General features: G+C 44.4%; 1 protein-coding gene across 3 annotated transcripts in view; it reads left to right on the top strand.

Moving 5' to 3' along the window:
- Positions 1-21,019, top strand: part of HECA (hdc homolog, cell cycle regulator) — a 48,584-nt gene extending 27,565 nt beyond the window's left edge. For all 3 annotated transcript variants that reach the window (XM_075862431.1, XM_075862432.1, XM_075862433.1), the window contains 3 exons: positions 2,430-3,467; positions 19,397-19,551; positions 20,468-21,019. In XM_075862431.1, coding sequence (XP_075718546.1) covers positions 2,430-3,467; positions 19,397-19,551; positions 20,468-20,632 — 1,358 coding nt within the window. In that variant the 3' untranslated portion in view covers positions 20,633-21,019. The remainder of the gene's footprint in view (positions 1-2,429; positions 3,468-19,396; positions 19,552-20,467) is intronic.
- The last annotated feature ends 2,513 nt before the right edge of the window (positions 21,020-23,532 follow it).

Raw genomic sequence — 23,532 nt, forward strand, 5'->3', positions numbered from 1 at the left:
GTCTTTTTACGCTCCGTTTTTTTAAATCGAATTACGCCTGAAAACACTGCGTGTGAACATACCCTTATTGGGTTAATTAATATGTAAACTTTATTTTTTAGCTTTTTTTTTTTTCTTTTGTTATGAAATATGTGTGTTATGTGATTTAAAATATTTTTTAAAATTGATATTTATTAAAAATGTTCTTTACTTTTTGCAATGCCGCTTCTATGTATGCAGTATACATAAAAGCTGCATAGCGCCGCTGTAAACCAAATCTATACGTCTGCTGGACCGATAGCTCGGCTGACAGCGGCTCCTGTCTGCCTCATGAACTTAGATGTGATCGGTATTCGGCCCTGTTCACACTGAGTTTTTTTTACACGTTTTTTGACGCGGAAACAACGTTGGAAAACGTCCCCAAAAACTTCCGAAAATGCCTCCCATTGATTTCAATGGGAGGCGGAGGCGTTTTTTTTCCCGCAAACGGAAGAACAGCCTCGCGGCAACAAGAAGCGACATGACCTATCTTGAGGCGGTTTCCGCCTCCAAAACCCCATTTCAATCAATGGGAGACAGAAATAAAATGCCTCGACGCGTGTTTTGACGCGTTTTTGTCAAACCACTGTGCACAAAAGCGCCTGGAGCAGATTTTACAGGCGGAATTTTCCGCCTGCAAAAAACTCTGTGTGAACAGGGCCTAAGGGTATGTGCACACGATAACTGCATTTACGTCTGAAATTACAGAGCTGTTTTCAGGAGAAAACAGCTCCTGCATTTCAGACGTAATTGCATGTACTCGCGTTTTGCGGGGCGTCCCTTACGGACGTAATTTGGAGCTGTTCTTCATTGGATTCAATGAAAAACGGCTCCAATCACGTCCCAAGAAGTGTCCTGCACTTCTTTGATGAGGTTGTTATTTTACGCGCCGTCTTTTGACAGCGACGCGTAAAATGACAGGTTGTCGGCACAGTACATCGGCAAACCCATTGAAATGAATGGGCAGATGTTTGCCGACTTATTGGAGCCGTGTTTTCAGGCGTAATTCGAGGCGTAATACGCCTCCATTATGCCTGACAATAGGTCGTGTGAACCCAGCATTAGGGTATGTTCACGCGCAGTGTTTTCAGGCGTATTTTGGGGCGTTTACACCTCGAAAAATGCCTGAAAAAACGGAAGCTGAACGCCTACAAACATCTGTCCATTGAAATCAATGGGAAAAACAGCATTTAGTTCTTACGGGGCATCTTTTTACGCTCCGTAAAAAGAAGTAGCATGTCACTTCTTGAGGCGTTTTTTGGAGCTGATTTTCCATTGAACACTATGAAAAACGCCTCAAAAAACGCCTGAAAAGAAGCTCCGAATTAAGGCCCTGTTCACACTGAGTTTTTTGCAGGAGAAAAATTCTGCCTCAAAATTCTGTTTGGGTTTTTGAAGCAGATTTTGACCTGCCTGTACGCCGTTTGCCACGATTTTCGCTGCTTTTTTCGCTCTGGCCCATTGAGTGCTACGGGCAAAAAACGCAGCGAAATACGCTTTCTCTGCCTCCCATTGATGTCAATGGGAGGTCAGAAGCGTAAACGCCCGAGGATAGGGCATGACGCTTCTTACCGCGAGACGGTTTTTCCGCTCGCGGTAAAAAAACTCCTCCGCCTCCCATTGAAATCAATGAGAGGCATTTTCAGCCCTTTTTTGGTGCGGTTTCCACTTCAAAAAAACTATGTGTGAACAGGGCCTAAAAGAAGCTTCATTTTCAGCTTCAAAAACGCCTGAAAATCGGAGGCGGTTTTCTCTGAAAACCGCTCCGTATTTTCAGACGTTTTTGTAACAACTCGCGTTTTTAGCGGCGTATTTTACGCCCGTTATTGGAGCTGTTTTTCTATGTAGTCAATGAAAAACGGCTCCAAAAACGTCCCAAGAAGTGTGCGGCACTTCTTTTTCGCGGGCGTCTTTTTACACGCCGTATTTTTACAGCGACGCGTAAGATTACACCTCGTGGGAACAGAACACCGTAAGACCTATTGCAAGCAATGGGCAGATGTTTGGAGGCGTAATGGAGCAGTTTTTTTCAGGAGTAATTCGAGGAGTAAAACGCCCGAATTACGTCTGAAACCACTGCGTGAACATACCCTCAGGGTTATCGTGTGAGAGGCACACAGGAGCCGCTGTCAGACGGGCTATCTGTCCAGCTGACTGACGGATTCGGCTTACAGTGGCTTTATACTGCTTCTATGTATAGTGCATGCATAGAAGCTGCATCGCAAAAAGTAAAGCATTTTTGTAGAAATCTCAAATACTTAACTTTTTAGTTGATATCTACAACCTGTAAGTTCCATTCTGATTCACAGTTCCAGGTTTTCTGTATAGGCTGTACAATGTAGAACATAATGACTTGTTTTGTACTTTATAATTCAATTTTTTTTCATTTTTTTCTCCTTTCACTTTTACAGAAGCAGCTTGTGCCACTCCACTTATTTGTAGTCTAGGTAGATCTGTTGACCTGGAAAAAGACGACTACCAGAAAGTCATTTGTAATAATGAACACTGCCCTTTTAGCACATGGATGCATCTGCAATGCTTTTATGAATGGGAGAGCAGCATTCTAGTTCAGTTCAATTGCATTGGCAGAGCACGCAGCTGGAATGAGAAACAGTGTCGCCAAAACATGTGGACTAAAAAGGGATATGACTTGGCTTTTCGTTTTTGCTCTTGTCGCTGTGGTCAGGGCCACTTGAAGAAAGATACGGACTGGTATCAGGTGAAACGAATGCAGGATGACAAAAAGAAAAAACCTGGTCTTGATAAGACCACAGGTAGATCCATGTCCGAGTCCTCAGATGATGTAAAGAAATGTCGTGGGACAAAACCTCAAAAAGGGATGAACTTTGACCTTCCACGTAGACATTCCATAGACAGGCAGAACTCCCAGGAAAAGGGCAGTGGTGGTTCACATGGGCTGCGTTCTCCATGTATTTCTCCGGGTCAATCGCCCCCTGCTGGCTATCCTATCCTCTCCCCTTCTCACTTTAATGTTCCCCGCAGTTCTAGATACTTAGGTGAATTTTTAAAGAATGCTATTCATTTGGAACCTCACAAGAAAAATATTGCCACCGGTGGTGGCCTGCTCAGGAATACTCACTTTGACTACAGTATTTCTGGATTACAGGCTCATAGGTCAGGGCGTTTAGATGCACCAGTACAATTTCTCCGGAGACTTGACCTTTCAGAATTATTAGCTCATATACCACGGCATAAACTGAATACTTTTCATGTACGTATGGAAGATGATGCGCAGGTTGGACAGGGGGAGGACCTACGAAAATTTATCCTGTCCGCTCTTAGTGCTAGTCACAGAAATGTAGTCAACTGTGCATTATGCCATCGGGTGCTTCCCGTGTTTGAGCAGTTCCCACTAGTGGATGGAACGTTATTTCTCAGCCCCTCAAGGCATGATGAGATTGACTACGATGTACCTTGCCATCTACAAGGTAAAGTATATATTTTATAATTTCCTGTCCCTTACCTATGTTATACTGTTTGTAATATGTGTGAGGTAGCGGTTGCACTAAATATTTTTCAGCACTGTAAAAATACCCCTCAAGCAAGTTTTTAAAGAGTATTTTAAACCAAGTAGGATTATATAATTTGCAATAACTCCATTTAATAGTAAATAGGTTAAAAAATATTTAATTCAACCTCTGTATGTGTATATATGCACAGGACTCCGTATGGGTCTTAAAATAAATACAAATGAAGAGGTTCTGAGTACCTCTTCGTATGCACTTGTTTTAACGCTCATGTTAAGAAGCCAACGCCGCCCGCCCAGAGTAAATTACTCAACGCATGAGACTGAATTCAAATCGTGCAGAAGCCTGTACAGGATACCTGTAGAGGTGTTTCTATGACCTCTGGTGTTGAACTATCATTGGCATGGCGTGCCCTTTTGCTTTTACAAATTATAATGGTCGTCGTTGGGCTTCATAAATATGGATTTCTTGTTTTCAACACAACTGAGCCAGATAGCTGGCATGACCACATTGATAAATCTAAATATGGCGTGTCTTTAATACCCCAAATTGTATGTTATAAAAACGGCATAAGGTTCACAGACAATCACTGATAATAAGCTCTTGTGTGGGTTTCTATAGGCAACAAGACCTGTCCTTTCCCCAGATTATATAAACATAGGGAGTCCTTCTTACTCCGTCTTGTTTCCTTATGAAGATTTCCAGTTCCCCCCCCACCCCCTTCTTTATAACATAAGGACTTTAACCCCGGGACTGAAATTACTGACTCTTGCAGGCCGATTGTAAATTCTGCTTTGAGCATCTTACGCCTTCTGCAAATGTTCCTTTACGACTAACTTTACTGTAGCAATACGGTCTTTCATTTGTGCAATGTCTCTAGCACTTTTGTATGGGGTAGACTCTGCCCCCCCATGTTTTCTTGTATATATCAGGTAAACTCCATGGGTGTCAGACAGAGACGAACTCCAAAAGAGAAAACCCTGTAGAAGTTTGTGGTAACTCCCAAATAGAAAACCTCTAATATGGCAAAGGGCAGTCCCAATCACGGCCATCTTTTTTCTCCTACCTTTTTCAACATATTCTTTTAAGGTTTTGTTAAACCGCTCTACTAATCCACCTGTTTGGGGGTGATACACAGATTACTTCTGTGTAACACCCCCAAACAGGTGGATTAGTGTGGTTTTAAACAGCTTGCATAGCTCTTTCATATTCTTTGACATAAACTGGGTGCCGTGGTCAGTGAGGATTTCTTTCGGAATCCCAGTTCAGCAAAATAATTCCTGTGCAATACTTTTTAGATTCTGTATTTCATAATGGCACGTGCTCAGGATAGCGAGAAGCACAATCCATATCGACCAAAATATATTGGTGTTCTCTGGCTGATTTGACTATGGGACCCACCAAATCTATAGCAGTCCTCTCAAATGGTACCTCAATAAATGGAAGCGGAAATAAAGGGCTATGAAAGTGTGATGTTTGGGCACTTATTTAAAATGTGGGACAGTGTTTCCTTCCTTATATACCCCTGGCCCGTCTGGGCACTCACTAAACGGCAGATTTCCTCACCTATTCTAAACCATGAGTACAATGTTCCTTGGATAAGGCTTTCCACACTATCCTTGTGTGAATTCCAAGACTCTGACCCTCTCTGCAATAACTTCAGAGCTTTTATAACTCAGTAATGGGCCCGGTAGCTTCACCTGAGATAACGGTGCTAGGGGTAACGCCTGTACTGGGGTGTTGAAGGGAATGACAGGTCCCACTACCAATCCTAATGGCTATTCCATAGAAATATAATCCTATTCACCCTCTTTAGTGCTTTTCCTACTGTGTGCTTATACTGTATATAGTTGTTTTTAGATATTATTATTATTATTATTATATAAGTCACAAAGTGTTCTCACTTGCCCAGTGTCACGGCACGGGGTGTAGACCCACTGGGCCATACCGCGTAGCGGGATAGCAGCTGGCCAACTAGGTACAAAACAATGTCTATGGTCCAGAAAGGGTACCTGAGGCAATGTAGACAGTAGCGGAGACACGACTTGACTTTCACCGTAGATGGCACAGTGGATGCAGTGGAAGACACCACTTGACTTTCACTGTAGATGGCTCAGTAGATACGATAGCATGGGATACAGGGTACCGGCAGTAGGAACGGGTAACACTGGGAACTGGAAAACACTGGGAGACCATTTGCAAGACAAACTTTAGGTATACAACAACGCTCCGGCAAGGATCAAGTGCGCAGAGCCCTTTTTATAGTCCAGCAGCATTCTGGGCTAATTATTGAATAATGACAGCTGGAAGCGTACTGGCCCTTTAAGGCCGTGCACGTGCGGGTGCGCGCGCCCTGCGAAAAACAGTCTCCGAACCCGGAAGTGAGTGTCGGCGTCTCCCTGGAGGAAGATGTCGCCGAGAACACAGATGTCCATGGCCGTCAGAGGGTAAGTCTGAATGACGGTCCTCGGCCATAGACGTTACAGTATCCCCCCCCTCTTCTTGGGTCCAGAGTGGGAGATAAATCTCTTCACGAGGACAGGGGCATCGATGTTCTCCCCTGGATCCCAAGACCTCTCCTCTGGACCAAACCCCCTCCAATCCACCAAATAAAACGACCTTCCTCCCACTTTCTTGGTGGCCAGGATCTCCCTCACTTCGAAAGTCCCAGACGAATCACCAGGAGCCACTGCGGAACTTGGAGTCCTGGTGTAGCGGTTCAAGGACCACGGGCTTCAGCAAGGAGACATGGAAGGAGTTAGGGATCTTGTGGGTAGGAGGCAGCCGAAGCTTGTACGACACAGGATTGATTTGTAGCAGAATCGCGAAGGGTCCGAGGAACCTGGGAGCAAACTTGCAAGACGGCACCCTCAGCCGGATACTCCTGGAAGACAGCCAGACCTTCTTACCTGGAAGAAACTGGGGAGGTTCTCGTCTTCTAGTGTCTGCCTTTCTCTTCATGCGGTCCACCGCCAGCAGAATATAAGATCGTGTCTGTTGCCATATCTGCAGAAAGTCCCTGCAGGCACCTGGAACATAGTAGAGACGAGGATGTTGGCCGTAGACCAGGGGTCTCAAGCACGCGGGCCGCTTGCGGCCCCTGGGGCTGTCATCTGCGGCCCGCGGGACACAGAGCCGCTAGTATCGGCTCTGCTCTGAGACTCTGGAATTCCCTGACATCGCTGTTCACATATGAACAGCGATGTCTGGGGCTTCCCCAGAGCCGGAGTCCCGAGCAGAGCGCTGGTGTCAGCTCTGCTCCGGGACTCTGTGGAATTCCCTGACATCGCTGTCCACATATGAACAGCGATGTCTGGGGCTTCCCCAGAGCCGGAGTCCCGAGAAGAGCGCTGGTGTCGGCTCTGCTCCGGGACTCTGTGGAATTCCCTGACATCGCTCTCCATATATGGACAGTGTGTCAGGGTCTTGCCCAGAGCGGAGCAGAGCGCTGGTGTCGGCTTTGCTCCTGGACTCTGTGGAATTCCCTGACATCGCTGTCCACATATGAACAGCGATGTCTGGGGCTTCCCCAGAGCCGGAGTCCCGAGCAGAGCGCTGGTGTCGGCTCTGCTCCGGGACTCTGTGGAATTCCCTGACATCGCTGCCCATATATGGACAGTGTGTCAGGGTCTTGCCCAGAGCGGAGCAGAGCGCTGGTGTCGGCTCTGCTCCTGGACTCTGGAATTCCCTGACATCGCTGTCCACATATGAACAGCGATGTCTGGGGCTTCCCCAGAGCCGGAGTCCCGAGCAGAGCGCTGGTGTCAGCTCTGCTCCGGGACTCTGTGGAATTCCCTGACATCGCTGTCCACATATGAACAGCGATGTCTGGGGCTTCCCCAGAGCCGGAGTCCCGAGCAGAGCGCTGGTGTCGGCTCTGCTCCGGGACTCTGTGGAATTCCCTGACATCGCTGCCCATATATGGACAGTGTGTCAGGGTCTTCCCCAGAGCGGAGTCCCGGGCAGAGCGCTATTATCGGCTCTGCTCCGGGACTCTGGGGAAGCCTCTGACATCGCTGTCCATACATCGACAATGATGTCAGGGGCTTCCCCAGAGCAGGAGTCCCAGTGATGTCAGGAGCACAGCTGGAGTCCCAGGAAGAGCCTACTAGCGCTCTGCCTGGGACTCCAGCTCTGGGCAAGCCCCTGAGATCACTGGGGCAGCCTCTACAGAGGGCACTGGGGCAGCCTCTACAGAGGGCTCTGGGGCAGCCTCTACAGAGGGCTCTGGGGCAGCCTCTACAGAGGGCACTGGGGCAGCCTCTACAGAGGGCACTGGGGCAGCCTCTACAGAGGGCACTGGGGCAGCCTCTACAGAGGGCACTGGGACAGCCTCTACAGAGGGCACTGGGGCAGCCTCTACAGAGGGCACTGGGGCAGCCTCTACAGAGGGCACTGTGGCAGCCTCTACAGAGGGCACTGTGGCGTTATCTACAAGTGGGTGTGTGACAGTATCTGAAGAGGACACTGGCATTATCTAGGGGTGTGTTGCATTATCTACAGAGGGCACTGTGGCCTTATCTACAGAGGGCACTGTGGCCTTATCTACAGAGGGCACTGTGGCCTTATCTACAGAAGGCACTGTGGACTTATCTAGGGGTGTGTTGCATTATCCACAGAGGGTACTGTGGCAGCATCCACAGAGGGCACTGCGGCAGCATCCACAGAGGGCACTGCGGCACTATCTAAAAAGGGGCTGCCCAATCTTGACATGTGTGCTAACTGAGCCGCCGGACTGCATTTAGCGACACTTAAACTGGAAAGCTGGATTGTTGAAATAAGCACGTGGAGAAATATCTCAAATTTTAAACCTAGCGCTATTATTATAGTAATGTAGTATTATTATTATAGTAATATAGTGTTATAGTAGTTCAAATAACTAATTAACTATAATTTAGTATTGTATCAAATTTGAAAGTAATGCGGCCCGTCAACTTCCCATTTTTTCTATATGCGGCCCACTTACCCGGCCGAGTTTGAGACCCCTGCCGTAGACGATGAAGAACGGACTGGAGGTGGTGGACTCACTAGTATGGTTATTATAGGAGAACTCAGCCCACGGGAGCAGCTGCACCCAGTCATCATGCCATCTGGAGACAAAGTGCCGCAGATAGTTCTCCATAATTTGGTTAACCCTTTCGACTTGCCCATTGGACTGAGGATGATAAGCCGAGGAGAAGTCAAACTTTACACCGAGTGCTCTCCAGAACTTCGAGGTGAACTGGACCCCTCGATCCGAGGCAGTATGCAGAGGCAAGCCGTGCAGACGGAAGATGTGTTGAACGAAGAGGTCGGCCAGTTGAGCAGCAGAAGGCAGACCAGTCGGGAACAAAATGAGCCATTTTAGAAAATCGATCCACCACCACCCAGATCACACTGCATCCCGCAGAGAGAGGCAACATACTGCCAGTGGGCATCAGGCACAGGCAGTGGTTGGAGCAGACCGGCTGGTCTGGAGTGGGCAACTTTGTTTGCTGCGCACACCGTACTTGAGGAGACAAAGTCTTTGGGCAGCGTGGGCCACCAGAACGGACGGGCAATTAGGTCTCGGGTCTTACGGGCACCCGCGTGACCTGCCAGCTTGGAACTGTGACCCCAGCGAAGGATTCTTCCTCTGTCTGTCAGATGTACAAAAGTCCTTCCCGGAGGAATGTCTCTAACTTGCAGATGGTTAACAGAATAGATGCAGGAAGGGTCGATAATATTCTGTGGGGACTCCACAGTGTCCTCTGTTTCAAATGACCTAGACAAGGCATTGGCCCTCACATTCTTGTCGGTAGTGGAGTTCGAACCGGAACCGAGCAAAGAACAACGACCACTTGGCTTGACGAGGATTCAACCGTTGAGCTGTCTGTGGGTAGGTCAGGTTCTTGTGGTCCGTGAAGACCAGGTTAGGATGAGCTGCGCCTTCCAGTAGCGGTCTCCACTCCTGCAGGGCCAGCTTGGTGTCCTTTGCGGGAGAAAACAGCTTAGAATAGTAGCCACATACCTTGCCTTTCCAACCTCTCTGGAACAAAAGCGCACCGGCACCAACAGAGGAAGCATCCACCTCTAATGAAAACGGTAGGGATACATCAGGGTGATGAAGAATAGAGGCTGACGTGAAGGCCTTTTTTAAGGTTTTAAATGCGACTTCAGCTTCTGGAGTCCATACCTTGGCATTCATACCCTTTTTAGTGAGGGTGGAGATGGGAGCTGTCAAAGAAGAGAAGTTGGGAATGAACAGCCGGTAGAAGTTGGCAAATCTCCGGAAGCGTTGTATGGCCCTTAAGCCTTGGGGGCGTGGCCATTCCAGGACAGCCTTTACCTTCTCCGGGTCCATTTTGAGACCCTGATCAGAGAGGATATAGCCCAGGAAGGGTAGAGACTTCTCTTCGAACACGCACTTCTTCATCTTGGCATAAAGATCATTCTCCCTTAATCGAAGCAACACCTGGTGGACATGACCCTGATGAGTCACAAGATCTGGGGAAAAAAATCAAAATGTCATCGAGATACACCACAACACGGACATAGAGGAGATCACGAAAAATGTCATTGACAAATTCTTGAAACACCGCGGGGGCGTTACACAGGCCGAAGGGCATGACTAGATATTCGTAGTCTCCATCACGTGTATTAAATACAGTCTTCCACTCGTCAGCCTGACGAATCCGGATTATATTGTAAGTCCTCCGCAGGTCTAGCTTGGAAAAAAATGTTGCCCCCCCCCGTAAGTGATCAAACAGTTCTGAAATCAAAGGCAATAGGTACCTGTTCTTCACCGTGATCTGGTTGAGGCCTCGGTAGTCAATTCAGGGTCGGAGGGATCCATCTTTCTTCTTGACAAAGAAAAACCTGGCTCCGGCTGGGGATGAGGATTTTCGTATGAAGCCCCTGTCCAGATTCTCCTTAATGTAGGCTAACGTAGACTGGGTCTCAGGCAAGGAGAGAGGGTATACTCTACCGCGAGGAGGGGACGAATCAGGAACCAAGTCGATAGGGCAATCATATGCTCGATGTGGTGGCAATGTCTCTGCTTCCTTCTTGTTGAAGACATCTACGAACTGAGAGTAACAAGAAAGCAGCCCTGCCAGTGACTGATGCGGAGGAGACTGAGGCAGATGGACATGCACCAGACAGCGGTCGAGACACTAGGGGCCCCACTGGAGAACCTTTTCAGAGTTCCAATCCAGGACTGCGGCGTGTAGACGGAGCCAAGGCAAACCCAGCAGCACAGGGTTGATGGCCTTGGGCAGGACAAACAGGGAGATTAGTTCAGAGTGAAGAACTCCCACTTAACGGCTTGGTCACAGACATAACTGGGTCAGGCAAAGGCAGTCCATCTACCGAGGCAACGACAAATGGCCTTTCCAGCAGAACAGTGGGCAACTGAAGAAGATCCACAAGGTCTTGGCAGATGAAATTGGCTGTAGAGTCAGTCCAGGTAGGCAGAGACTGGATGAGGGGTCTCGCCAGCGACGATGGTCACAGGAATGAACATTTTGGAGGAGAGTTAAATGCAGTATCACCCAGGGTTGTCTCTCCAACCAATCCTAGGCATTGGGTTTTTTTGGCTTCTGAGGACACAGACACACGACATGGCCAGCGAGGCCGCAATATAAACAGAGTCCAGAGGTGCACCTGCGCTGTTTCTCTTGAACGGACAGTTTAAGCCGATCTACCTGCATCGGAGCCTCGGGCTGGGCAGAAGAAGGCAAGAGGGGTTGCTGAAAGTTGGGCGCCAGTCTATGAAGCAGTCTCTCCTGTCGAACCTCTTGAGATCTCTCTCTGAGCCTTATGTCCACTTGAGTAGCAAGTAGAATCAGGTCGTCCAAGGCAGCTGGTAGATCTCGAGCAGCAAGTTCATCCTTGATCTCGGGCGATAGGCCATGCCAGAAGAATGCTACCAAGGCCTCATTGTTCCAGGACAATTCTCCTGCCAGGGTCCTGAACTGGATGGTGTATTCGCCCACGGAGGCGTCCCCCTGGCAAAGGTTAAAGATAGCAGTTGCTACCGATGAGACTCGTCCTGGCTCTTCGAATATGGTACAGAACAACCGCACGAACCCCTGGAAGTCTCGGGTCCCTGTCGTTTCCAGATAAAATTTGCCCACGCCAGGGCTTTGCCGGCAAGTAGAGACATAATGAAGGCGATCCTGGCTCCGTCCGAAGGAAATGCTCGGGCGTGCAGAGTGAAGTGGATATGGCATTGGTTCAGAAACCCCCTACACGAACTTGCGTCTCCATGGAACCGAGGTAGCAATGGCAGCGAGAACCGAGGATCCAAACCGGAGCTGCCAGGAGGTGTAGCAGGAGGGTCTATCGGAGGAGCTTGAATAGGAGCAGAGCAGGAAGTAGCCAGCGCCCCTAGCGGCTGTGCCATGGAGTCTACTGCCACAAGAAGTTAATCCTGTCGTGCTCGCATATCCTGCAGTTCCGACCTGCATGGCTTGGTAGGGTGACATGCCCTTGAATTGACCAGCGGGGTCCATTGCCTGAGCGTACTGTCAAGGCACAGGGTGTGGACTCACTGAGCTGTACCGAGCAGCGGGATAGCAGCTGGCCAACTAGGTACAAAACAATGTCTATAGTACAGAAAGGGTACCTGAGGCAATGTAGACAGTAGCAGAGACACGACTTGACTTTCACTGTAGACGGCACAGTGGATGCAGCGGAAGACACTCAGTAGATACGATGGCACGGGATACAGGGTACAGGCAGCAGGAACGGGTAACACTGGGAACTGGAAAACACTGGGAGACCATTTGCAAGACAAACTTTAGGTATGCAACAACGCTCAGGCAAGGATCAAGTGCGCAGAGCCCTTTTTATAGTCCAGCAGCATTCTGGGCTAATTATTGAATAATGACAGCTGGACGCGTACTGGCCGTTTAAGGCTGTGCGTGCGTGCGCGCCCAGCGGGAAACAGTCCCAGAACCAGGAAGTGAGTGCCGGCGTCTGCCTGTAGGGAGATGTCACCGAGAACACAGATGTCCATGGCCGGGGCCGTCAGATGGTAAGTCTGAACGACCGCCTTCGGCCATAGACTCTACACCCAGTTAAGGAATTCTCAATGAAATGTCATGAAGTGAAATAAAGAAAAGCCCCATTTTAAGGGGTTGTCATAGAAGCGGGTCCACCTGTGTGCCAAAACTTGTAAAGCTTTGTAAGAGCAGATCCCATTCTGGCAGATTAGAGCCGTCCATGTATTACATGGTTGGCCATTTATCAGGCTGGCTGTCATATATCTGGCTGGCTGCAACTTCCCCCGTTAACATCAGCGATGTGTGTGTGTACAGCTCCATTCTGATACCGGATGTCTCTAATGAGACAACCTTTTTTCAATCCTTGCATTCCGTTTCTGAGACCAGCAGCCATTTTTTTTTTCTTATGGTCTTTATCAAGACGTTTGTGCTCTTATTGCTTAGCATTGTGCTTTGCCGAGGGAGATAGCGGGTTAGTACTGTTTGTGCCTATGAACACATTACACTGTGAAACCTTAACACAGAGATGGTGGCCATCTTACTGTTACTTGGATATTGCTGCGTAACAGCCCACAGCCATTGTAAGTACATTTTTCTCATTTAAAAACTAGATATAATGCAAGGAAGACAATATTAGGTGCATGTGAAAGGGCCTGGACTGTAATATAGAGTAAAAAGAGTTAGTCTTTCAGTCCTTACAGTATGTCTGTATTGTGATTTACTCTCCAAAAATACGGATCCGCACATATGGATGCATATCTGTAGGAGTCCGCAATTGCGGAGCGCCCATAGACTTCTATGGGCAAGTCCGTGCCGCACGAATAGGACATGTTCTATATTTTGCGGATCATTTATCCGGAATGGACACTGAATGTAAAGATGTGTGGTATGTATGAACTCTTCACAGCTTTTCATTTTTTGCACATTGTGTTCATAATGGGTCTGCTTGAGCACGCACTTTAGTCGCAAGGTTTAATTTTTGTACAAACTTTTTTTTGCTTAGCATTGCTTGATGCAAAGTTATTTCTATTATTTTTCACATTTGTGGATGAAGGCTAAATATTGTATGGTCTCTGTTTCACCATTTTTGAGAGCACAAGCTCTTGTTGATGTAGATGATTGTGGTCCATATTGTATGAACTTTGCACGCCTTGATCTATTTTTTTTATACATTGTTTTTGTGTGTAAGCTTCTGCTTTTATGGGAGTTTTACACAATCTAAAAAATTCCTCTAAACAGACCTTAAGGGGCCCTTCATCTACATACATGAAAACCTACAATAGTATCCCAAAAACCGAAGGATAGCATGCCCAAGTAGTAATATGAATATGACTTTAATAGTAGAATGTCAAAAATACAATAAATAGCAAATACAATTAAAAACGAAAGAGCAAGATGTGAGACACAGAGAACAGGTGCCTATACAATATCCAGTATAAAGTAAATGAGTGCCTGAGCCAAAATAGAAAATGGATAATACCAGTAATAACATATCCATAATCAAGTAGAAAATGTATCATAAATGGAACAAAGCACTAATGCATGCCAATCCATGACCAAGGATGTCTAGCTGCATATAACATATGGGAAGGTGACCCCACAAAAAAAGTTATACCCAGATGGAAATACTTAGCCAAGGATATACAAATGCAAATGCAAACTGAAGCCAAAAAGCTGGACATAAATAAGATACGAAAAATACTAAGAGCTAAAAGGTTAATGCATACACTTGATCATGATGGATACAAAGAATAGAAATCGAAACCGGAAGAGAGGGACACCTCAAAGGAACGCCTCGACGAGCATTTTGCTTGTGGCTTATGGGAGTTTTAGGCACAAATGCATGACTTGTTTGTCACAAAGTCATGTGAAGGAGGACCTGACATAACAGCATGCCAAGACAATTGCAATAGTCAGGATGGCTGTTTTCAGGGAATATATAGATGTGGGGTGCACTAACTTTTCAAGGTGTGTATTTCCTGTTTTTACATTTTATTTTATTTTTACTTTTTTTAAATTCCAACATAAAACCAGATTTTGTTATGAGAAATTACACTTTGACACAAAATAGATTGACAGTGCTTGTATAAAGTGATGAGTAGCATTTTGACAATGTGACAGGTGTCTGCTTTTAGAAAATGTATGGGGGTTTAACTTGTTTTTTATTTTATTTTATCATTTAGGTTTTATTTGTACAAGCCAAAAGTGTGAAAATTGTTCTGGCTGCAAAATTTCCCCCCAAAACAAAATTTCAGCGAAACAGTTAAAATAAACAATAAGTACAAAGTAAATGAAATTGGACTGTATCCCAAAATGGTTCCTAAAAAAAATAATTCAAATGGAAAAAGAAGACCTCAAAATTAAAAAGATGACAATGAAAACGCTTTTGATCCTCAAGATTGGCTATGTCCTAAAGGCGATTAACATGCTTCTTGCTTTACTCTTATAGCCATGATGCTGGATATTTTATATAGTAAAAACTATCTTTAGAGAGTCATACGTGCTCATTTGGATAGTTTAAGTGTAGATGCTTGAAAAGTCGATTTGCGATTCTGTAGATTGGATAATTTAGTCTGAGCAATACGTAATATAATATAATGGCTTCTGTCACATGTCTGCATAAAGAGCAAATGATCTATGTAAGGGAGAGCGGTCACCCAGTTTCAGTGGTAAGTAACCATGAAATTACTGTACAGCCGATTATACAGCAAGTGAATCAGACTAAAGCTTCTAAATCTTCTTAGGTCTTTTGTAGACATAGATCACTAAGCCACAGAATCCCATGTGAAAATTGAATATTCAAGAGACCAACAAAAAGCAACGCTAGTTAGAAAATGTGCAAGTGAACTAAAAATATTAATACGGGACCGTTTTTAAATCTATAATAATGAAGTCATGACTGAAAAATATATAACAATATACTTAAGGTGACAATATTTAAAGAGAAAATCCAAATTTTTATAATTCGCAAAATTTAACTTCTAGGGTCATTTAATGTATCAGGCCTGTTAATTCCTTCATTCTGGTCCATCAAATGTAAGTTTCCAAGGTGCTCCAAGTTTCCAAGATTTAGAAAAATGTTTTGGATTGTGCCAAATAATTACAAATGCATAGAGACCGCATGAGAATATATGTCCTAGGTTTGATGGCATATTGTGCTTATTACTTTAATAAAAAAAAAGTATTAAGCAATAGCTAGGGGACACAATTGAACGTGCACAGACCACCAAACCCTCTATACCATCATCATCCTGCTTGGCAAAGATGCATTACCATAGTGCATGTTGTCCCTTATCCATGATATTATTCGTTGTCCACATCTGTCCTTATCTGCTCGTACATATAACTTAAAGTGGTTATGTGCAGACCAGAAAGTGTTAGCAGTGTACTCAATGCAGTATGTGAGAACACTCGGTAATATACATTCCGGTCCTCCGTTGCGCTGATTCTGAGATTTTCATAGATTTATATAGCGTTGCCGGGGAACCGGAAGTCCAGTTGCACAGCCTTCTTTGACGATATGACTCTTTGTTATGTGACTGTCCCCGCTGTACTCTATATATAGACGAAGTAGCAGCAGTAGATCGATTACATACAGTACAGGATTACAGGAGCTTCCCCGGGCACAGCACTTCAGGTAAAACTCTGACTGGGGGGTTCGGGCAACATATCTCACTGTAAGCCTATACAAAGGGATGCATTGCCACCGTCCATTGGTGATATACATCAGGGGTACTTCCAATGTATACCTCCAAAGGAAGGAAAAACATTATATGCATGGCGCTGAACAGAAATTGTTAAGGGGGTTATGTTGGGACCAAAAATTATTAGCAGTGTACTCCTTGCAGTATGTGAGTACACTCGCTAATATTCCTTCCTAGGTGGAAGTCTAGTTGCACAGTCTTCCTTCATGACGACATCACTCTTCGTCACGTGACCGACCCCACTGTACTCTATGTAATTGATGTACTACTGCTTGTATATAGAGTACAGCGGGGCTGGTCACATGACGAAGAGTCATATAGTCATCAAAGAAGACGATGCAACTAGACTTCCGGTCCCCCGGTAGCATTATAAAAGTCTATAAAAACCTCAGAATCAGCCCGACGGAGGACCAAATTGTATATTAGCAAGTATATTAACATACCTCAGTGAGTACACTGCTAATAATTTTTGGTCCCCACATTAATTCCTTTAACAATTTATGTTCAGCCTCATTCACATGGTGTTTTCCCTTCCTTTGGAGGTATAGGTCACGTTGGGTTCGTGGACCCATTGGGCCGTACCGCCTTGGCGGTATGGCAGCTGGTCAACAGGGTGCAGGTCACCGTTCGTATAAGGTACCTGTGGCAGCTCTGACAGTAGCAAGGCAGGCTCGGCTGGGACTAGGCAGCAGGTAGACGTCAGGCGTGAAGCAGCAGTACAGGCGTAGGTACAGCACAACACTGCACTGGAACAGGATAGCACGGGATACAGGACACAGGAACACTGGAACTGGAAAACACTAGGAGGCCATTTGCAAGACAAACTAGTATACGACAAACAACACTCAGGCATGGAAGCATGAGGCTGGGACCTTTTTATAGCCCAGGGAGCAATCAGCTCAATTACCTACATGTGTGCGCTTTGGCTTCTTAAAGAGGCTCTGTCACCAGATTTTGCAACCCCTATCTGCTATTGCAGCAGATAGGCGCTGCAATGTAGATTACAGTAACGTTTTTATTTTTTTAAAAACGAGCATTTTTGGCCAAGTTATGACCATTTTTGTATTTATGCAATTGAGGCTTGCAAAAGTCCAAGTGGGCGTGTTTAAAGTAAAAGTCCAACTGGGCGTGTATTATGTGTGTTACATCTGGGCGTGTTTACTTCTTTTACTAGCTGGGCGTTCTGACGAGAAGTATCATCCACTTCTCTTCAGAACGCCCAGCTTCTGGCAGTGCAGACACACAGCGTGTTCTCGAGAGATCACGCTGTGTCGTCCCTCACAGGTCCTGCATCGTGTCCGACGAGCTAGGACACATCGGCACCAGAGGCTACAGTTGATTCTGCAGCAGCATCGGCGTTTGCAGGTAAGTCGATGTAGCTACTTACCTGCAAACGCTGATGCTGCTGCAGAATCAAATGTAGCCTCTGGTGCCGACACGTTGCAGGACCTGGGGCAGGAAGTGAGTGACGTCACAGCGTGATCTCTCGAACACGCTGTGTGTCTGCACTGCCAGAAGCTGGGCGTTCTGAAGAGAAGTGGATGATACTTCTCGTCAGAACGCCCAGCTAGTAAAAGTAGTAAAAACGCCCCGATGTACGCACATAATACACGCCCACTTGGAATTTTGCAAGCCTCATTTGCATAAATACAAAAATGGTCATAACTTGGCCAAAAATGCTCATTTTTTAAAAATAAAAACGTTACTGTAATCTACATTGCAGCGCCTATCTGCTGCAATAGCAGATAGGGGTTGCAAAATCTGGTGACAGAGCCTCTTTAAGTCTGTACTGAGTTCGCGAGCGCACTCTGGGGGTCACTGCTGAACAAGACGGCCGCATGTGCAGACATCTCTGGAGAGAAGGGCGTCGACTGGATGGAAGGAGTTCGCGACCACGGACGTTACAGTATAAATCGGGAGTACCCCTGATGTATGCCTCCAATGGAAGGTTGCAATGTATCCCTTTGTATAGGCATACAGTGAGATATGTCACTCGAACCCCCCCCCCCCCCAGTCAGAGCTCTACCCGAAGTGCTGTGTCCGGGTAAGCTTCTGATGTCTCTATCCATATATGGACAGTGATACAAGTAGCTTTGCCATGCAGGAGTTTCTGACAAGTCCGATCTCTGGCCGGGGACTTCATAGTTAAAATCTGACGTCACTGTCCATATAGGAACGGGGATGTCAGCGGCTTCTCCAGTCCCGAAGTCCGTGGCCAGATTGCTTCCAACGCCCTAGATAGGGACTTCGTAGTTAAAAAGCTCCTGACATTACTGTTCATATATGACGCCAGGAGCTTCCCCAGGGCTATCATCCCCGGGCCGAGTGCTACCTGATGCTATTTCCCTGGACCCCGACCCTGGGGTAGCTCCCTGATGTATATGTTTAATGTATACCTGTGATGGAGCCTTACAGCAGCATCCATCACACATAGGCTTCCATGTTAAAAAAAATTATATTGCGCGGTATATGTTTTTTTTTTGTGGGATTCCTCAGCATGGAATAGAGTAGTCTGCTACACTATTCCATTCTTTGAAAAAAAAAAGTAAATTGACGTATACTAGCGCGATCGAGGCTGAAAGGACACACTTTTGGTGTCCGTCAGGCTAATGGAACCCTATGGACACGTTTAGCATGTATGACGGCAGCTTTTCCGGCTTACACGCTAAACGTAGGGCATAAACGCGATATGAATGTGGCCTTCACGGGTTCACCCGTGTTGCAGATGCTGAGTATAGAAGTAAGAGATCGTCCAGAACTAGAAACACCTCTGTTGGTAAGGTACTGTATATGCCAAGCAGCATCTGTGGAGACTCCTACTTATGTGATATTCCAGTAAGGCAGTAATATTCCACATATGGGCTCTAAATATGAGGTGCTTATAATCCATTGGTTTTGGAACACTGGTATAGAGTATAGTATAATGTAGATACTTCAGGGGTGGAGTTGGGGATTATGACCTTTCCATAACAATATTATTACCTGCCATGCTGGCTATGATAAAGTGTTTTAGATTATATCATTAGAAATACATTAGAGAGTATTTACAAGTGTAGGAATAGGAAAGTACTGTCTCACATTACACATGTATGCGTGGTATCCATACGGTGGAGCCACAAGACATATTTCGGATTATACAATTTCTTGCCTTGTGATCTGATTTTGTTCCAGTATCTAGAATTGATCTATCTTCTGAGCATTCTTATGTTTTCCATCACAGGAAGACTTATGCACTTGTATGCTGTCTGTGTGGACTGCTTAGAAGGTGTTCATAAAATCATCTGCATCAAATGCAAGTCTCGATGGGATGGAAGCTGGCATCAACTGGGAACAATGTATACTTACGATATTTTGGCAGCATCCCCATGTTGTCAGGTCTGTAAAGCAAATTATATTTTAATATATTCTGGTACAGATGAGAGAGAAAATCACAGTAATCGGAATATGATGTAATACATTTTTTTCATCTCAATTATCGGCATAACTAGCGTAAAAAAGTTAAAATAATAAAAACACAGAGGCTTGTACTAAAACATTTTTATTTTGGTGTATATGTAGTAGAAAAAAACATAGTATCACCATGATGAATTCTGCATCTCGAGAGAATATATGATAACAATTATACTATATGCACTGGAAGCAATATGTATTAATGTCTAAAGTTAAACAACCGCAATGGTAAAAAATGCATAGAGTATGACAACGAAAGAAAACCGTTTTACCAACCTGGGGCGGACGTAGCAAGTGAACACAAAGTACAAGCCTCCACCTCAGACCCCCACATGATTTTCACCTAAGAAGCTCTCTTCACAAATCACCCGCCATATATTCCAAACATTATGCCATACAGTAGAATCTGGCACTGACTCTCACATAAAAAAAATATTTACCCCATGATACACTGTTCTTTTTTTTTTTTTTTGCGGGACGCCTTTGTATTGGAAGTTGACTACGCTTTCTAATACAGTTTATAAAAAAAGCATACCACCTAGACGTATGACAAAAGTAACACTCTTTCGCCGTTCGGTCCATGGAAACCTATAGATGCGTTCGGATATACGCCAAATGTGCACTGTGAACATAGCCTAAAGTTCTATTTTATTTAGGGTTGTGTTTTTCCTTTTGACCTTTTTTAATTTTATGTTTACAGTATGCTAAATCTTCCTGTGGTCATAGTTCACAGTCTTGTTATAGGAGTTGTTAATACTCTGTTACTACAGGTTAATTTTCTATACTTCATATATGCTGTAATAATGCCTCCTGGTTAACATTTTTCTCTTGGTTATTTTAGGCCCGGCTGAACTGCAAGCATTGTGGCAAGCCCGTCATCGATGTACGCATTGGGATGCAGTATTTTTCCGAATACAGCAATGTTCAACAGTGCCCTCACTGTGGGAATTTAGACTACCACTTTGTGAAGCCATTTTCCTCATTCAAAGTACTAGAGGCCTATTGACGAAAGCTTTGTTTTAGTAATAGCCATTTTATAGGTATTACTACTTTGTTACATATCTTTTATAGGAAATATTCTGTGCGAAAACTAATTTTTCTTTTCTAATTTTAAAACGATTGCAGCATTTTTCCTTTGAATTATGTTACTAAATCTTGTACATAGTATTTACAATTTCCCGTTTTTAAGTGGGAAATGTAACATGAAAATGTGACGGGTGAATGTAAGTCTACGCCAGCAAAGTGTATTTTTTCTGTCTTGTTTAAGTATTTGGGGATAATACTGTAATTTCTATTTAAAATTTGCCCCAGTGACTTAGCACTTAAATGAAAAGAAATTCCCTTTCCACCAAAGTAAATTTAGATATTTTTAAAAATAAATTTGATATTTGAAGCCATTTGCTTTTTTTTTTAGTAGGATTTTTTTTCTGGTTGGATAAAAGGGGTCATTCTTGAAGCAGATTTAAAAAAAAAAAAGGGAAATACCTAATAATAAAAAAAAAAAGACAGTTATTATAGTTAACCCCCTTTGATCTAAAGAACACAAAAAGTAAAAAATTCCTAAACCAAGGTCTTAGTTATCCTTTCTCCATCTATGGCAAGCTATATCGTTTCACTTATTAAGTTGACAGGCTATTTGCAGTCTTGCAACCATTTTTTTGTTATTTCCCCAATGAATCTACAATAAAACAAAAATTAGATCTTTTTCAAATACTTGATTAAACATGTCATAGAGTTTTGTGTATTCAGCTCCTATGCAAACCTAGGTGTAACCATGGCTTCAGACTACAAACAAACCTTGTGTGCAGTCTGATCCTGCGCGTGTTACACTTTCATCGGTACCCTTTCTTCCTAACATAAACACTGTATGAGAAAAGGCAGAGGGAGCGGAGTAACACATGTAATAAATAGGGCTGCATAGGTGTTGTATTCACAAAACGAAATATTTGTAATTTTTTGTATTATAGATGCATTTGAAGCAATACAAAAAATGCTGCCACAATGGAGGGATAACCCACTGTTTCTTTGTGCTATGCTGTATTGCATCTCGAGCCAATAGGTGATGAAATTAGTTTCCATTAGCTGGCAGTGGATGTGCTCCTAGAGAGGCATAACAGAGTTAGAAGTCATACATACAAGCATATTTGGGATCCTAAAAATAGTTGAGAGAGCAGGTCCCAGGAAATGTAAACAATTGTCACCTGTCATATAAGAATATAGATATTATACTGTAATGTGACATGGACTGAACAGTCAGTGTGCATGAGTGCCAGGCCCTTGCCACGTGAGCGCGCACTGGGCACTTAATTTGCCTATGTGTTATAATTCTTTTAGAAAGAATGAGCGTCGCCTGTTTAGTCTTTATAAATGCTTTAGGAACCCACCAAATTTCAGCATTTATTCAGCCCTGGTAAGTAACATTTTGTATGATCAATAACTTACCTTTGGGTGGACTTGGCCAATTAAAGAGGACCTGTCACCTAAATATTAGTATTCCCCATGAAATAAGAATTCTTTACGTTGTGCCATTCCTCTGTTATACCTCATGCAAATTTATTAAAAAATTGACAACTGGATGTTACCAGTAGGGGTGTGTCCCTTCAGTCTGAAAATGTCCAATCAGTGCTCACAGATTCTGACTGTGTAGGGACACACCCCTTTAACAAGGGGAATGGTAACACCGAGTTGTCAATTTATTCATAAATTTCTAGGAGGAATTAGAGAGGAATTGCATAACACAGAGTTTTAAGAAAATTTGTCTCACAGGTCCTCTTCAACACCTTTTAATTTTTAGCCAATCCATACTTTTTCATACTTTACTATTTTCTATTTTAATTCTGGAAAGCACAAATTATTTTTTATTCAGGTGCTCTACTTGTTTTTATATCAGAATTAAGTGCCACAAAATCTGGAAAGTGTTTGATGTAATAGTATTTCCCTAGAACTCTCGGGTTTGAAAGAAAGAGCAAGCAAAATGCTGATTGAATAGATTGCACAGATAAAGCTATGACAATCTCACTATTATAATAATAGATCTATACTATTGATAGTAAATGTATGCTGTAAACATTTCTAGAAAACTGGAATCATCAAAATTAAGCCTGTAAGGCTTTGTTCACATATGCGCCAGGGTCCCGTTCCGTCGGAGCTTTCCATCGGAAAGGGACCCTGACTGACACAAACCGAAACCAAAGTTTTCCGTTTCCATCATCATTGATTTCAATGGTGACAGATCTGGTCCCAATGGTTTCCGTTTATCTCCGTTGTGCAAGGGTTCCGTAGTTTTGCCGGAATAAATAGCGTAGTCGACTACGTTATATGTACCAGCCATTCACAAACCGTATTATTGGGATATTTTCAAGCTATGTCCTCTCGTGAGCACAGTCTTAGGGTATTTTCAGCCGTTTTTCGGGCCATAAACCCCCCTGAAAAATGTCTGAATATACGCTGTACGCCTCCAAACATCTGACCATCGATTTCAATGGTCATAAAAGGCTTTCCGTTCCCACGGGGCGTCTTTTACGTGGCCGTTTTTAAGAACGGCGTGTAAAGAAATGCCCCGTAATAAAGAAGTGCATGTCACTTCTTGATCCATTTTTGGAGCCGTTTTTCATTGGGTCAATAGAACAACAGCAGCTCCAAAAACGCCTGTAAAAAACGATTGATGCATAAAAAACGTCTGAAAATCAGGGACTGTTTTCCCTTGAAAACAGCTCCATATTTTACAGCCGCTTTTAGTCTACCGTGTGAACATACCCTTACAGTTTATAAAAACATATATTCCATATAAAAAGTTGTGACTTTAAAAATGCATTGAAGTACTTACCCTTTACTGATCCTGAATGTCTGTGTTAGGCCCTGTTCACATGGCGCAAAAAAAAATTCTATTTTTTTTTTATTTTCCCG

This window comes from Rhinoderma darwinii, chromosome 4 (genome assembly GCF_050947455.1).
Source record: "Rhinoderma darwinii isolate aRhiDar2 chromosome 4, aRhiDar2.hap1, whole genome shotgun sequence".
In the NCBI taxonomy this organism is placed as follows: Eukaryota; Metazoa; Chordata; class Amphibia; order Anura; family Rhinodermatidae; genus Rhinoderma; species Rhinoderma darwinii.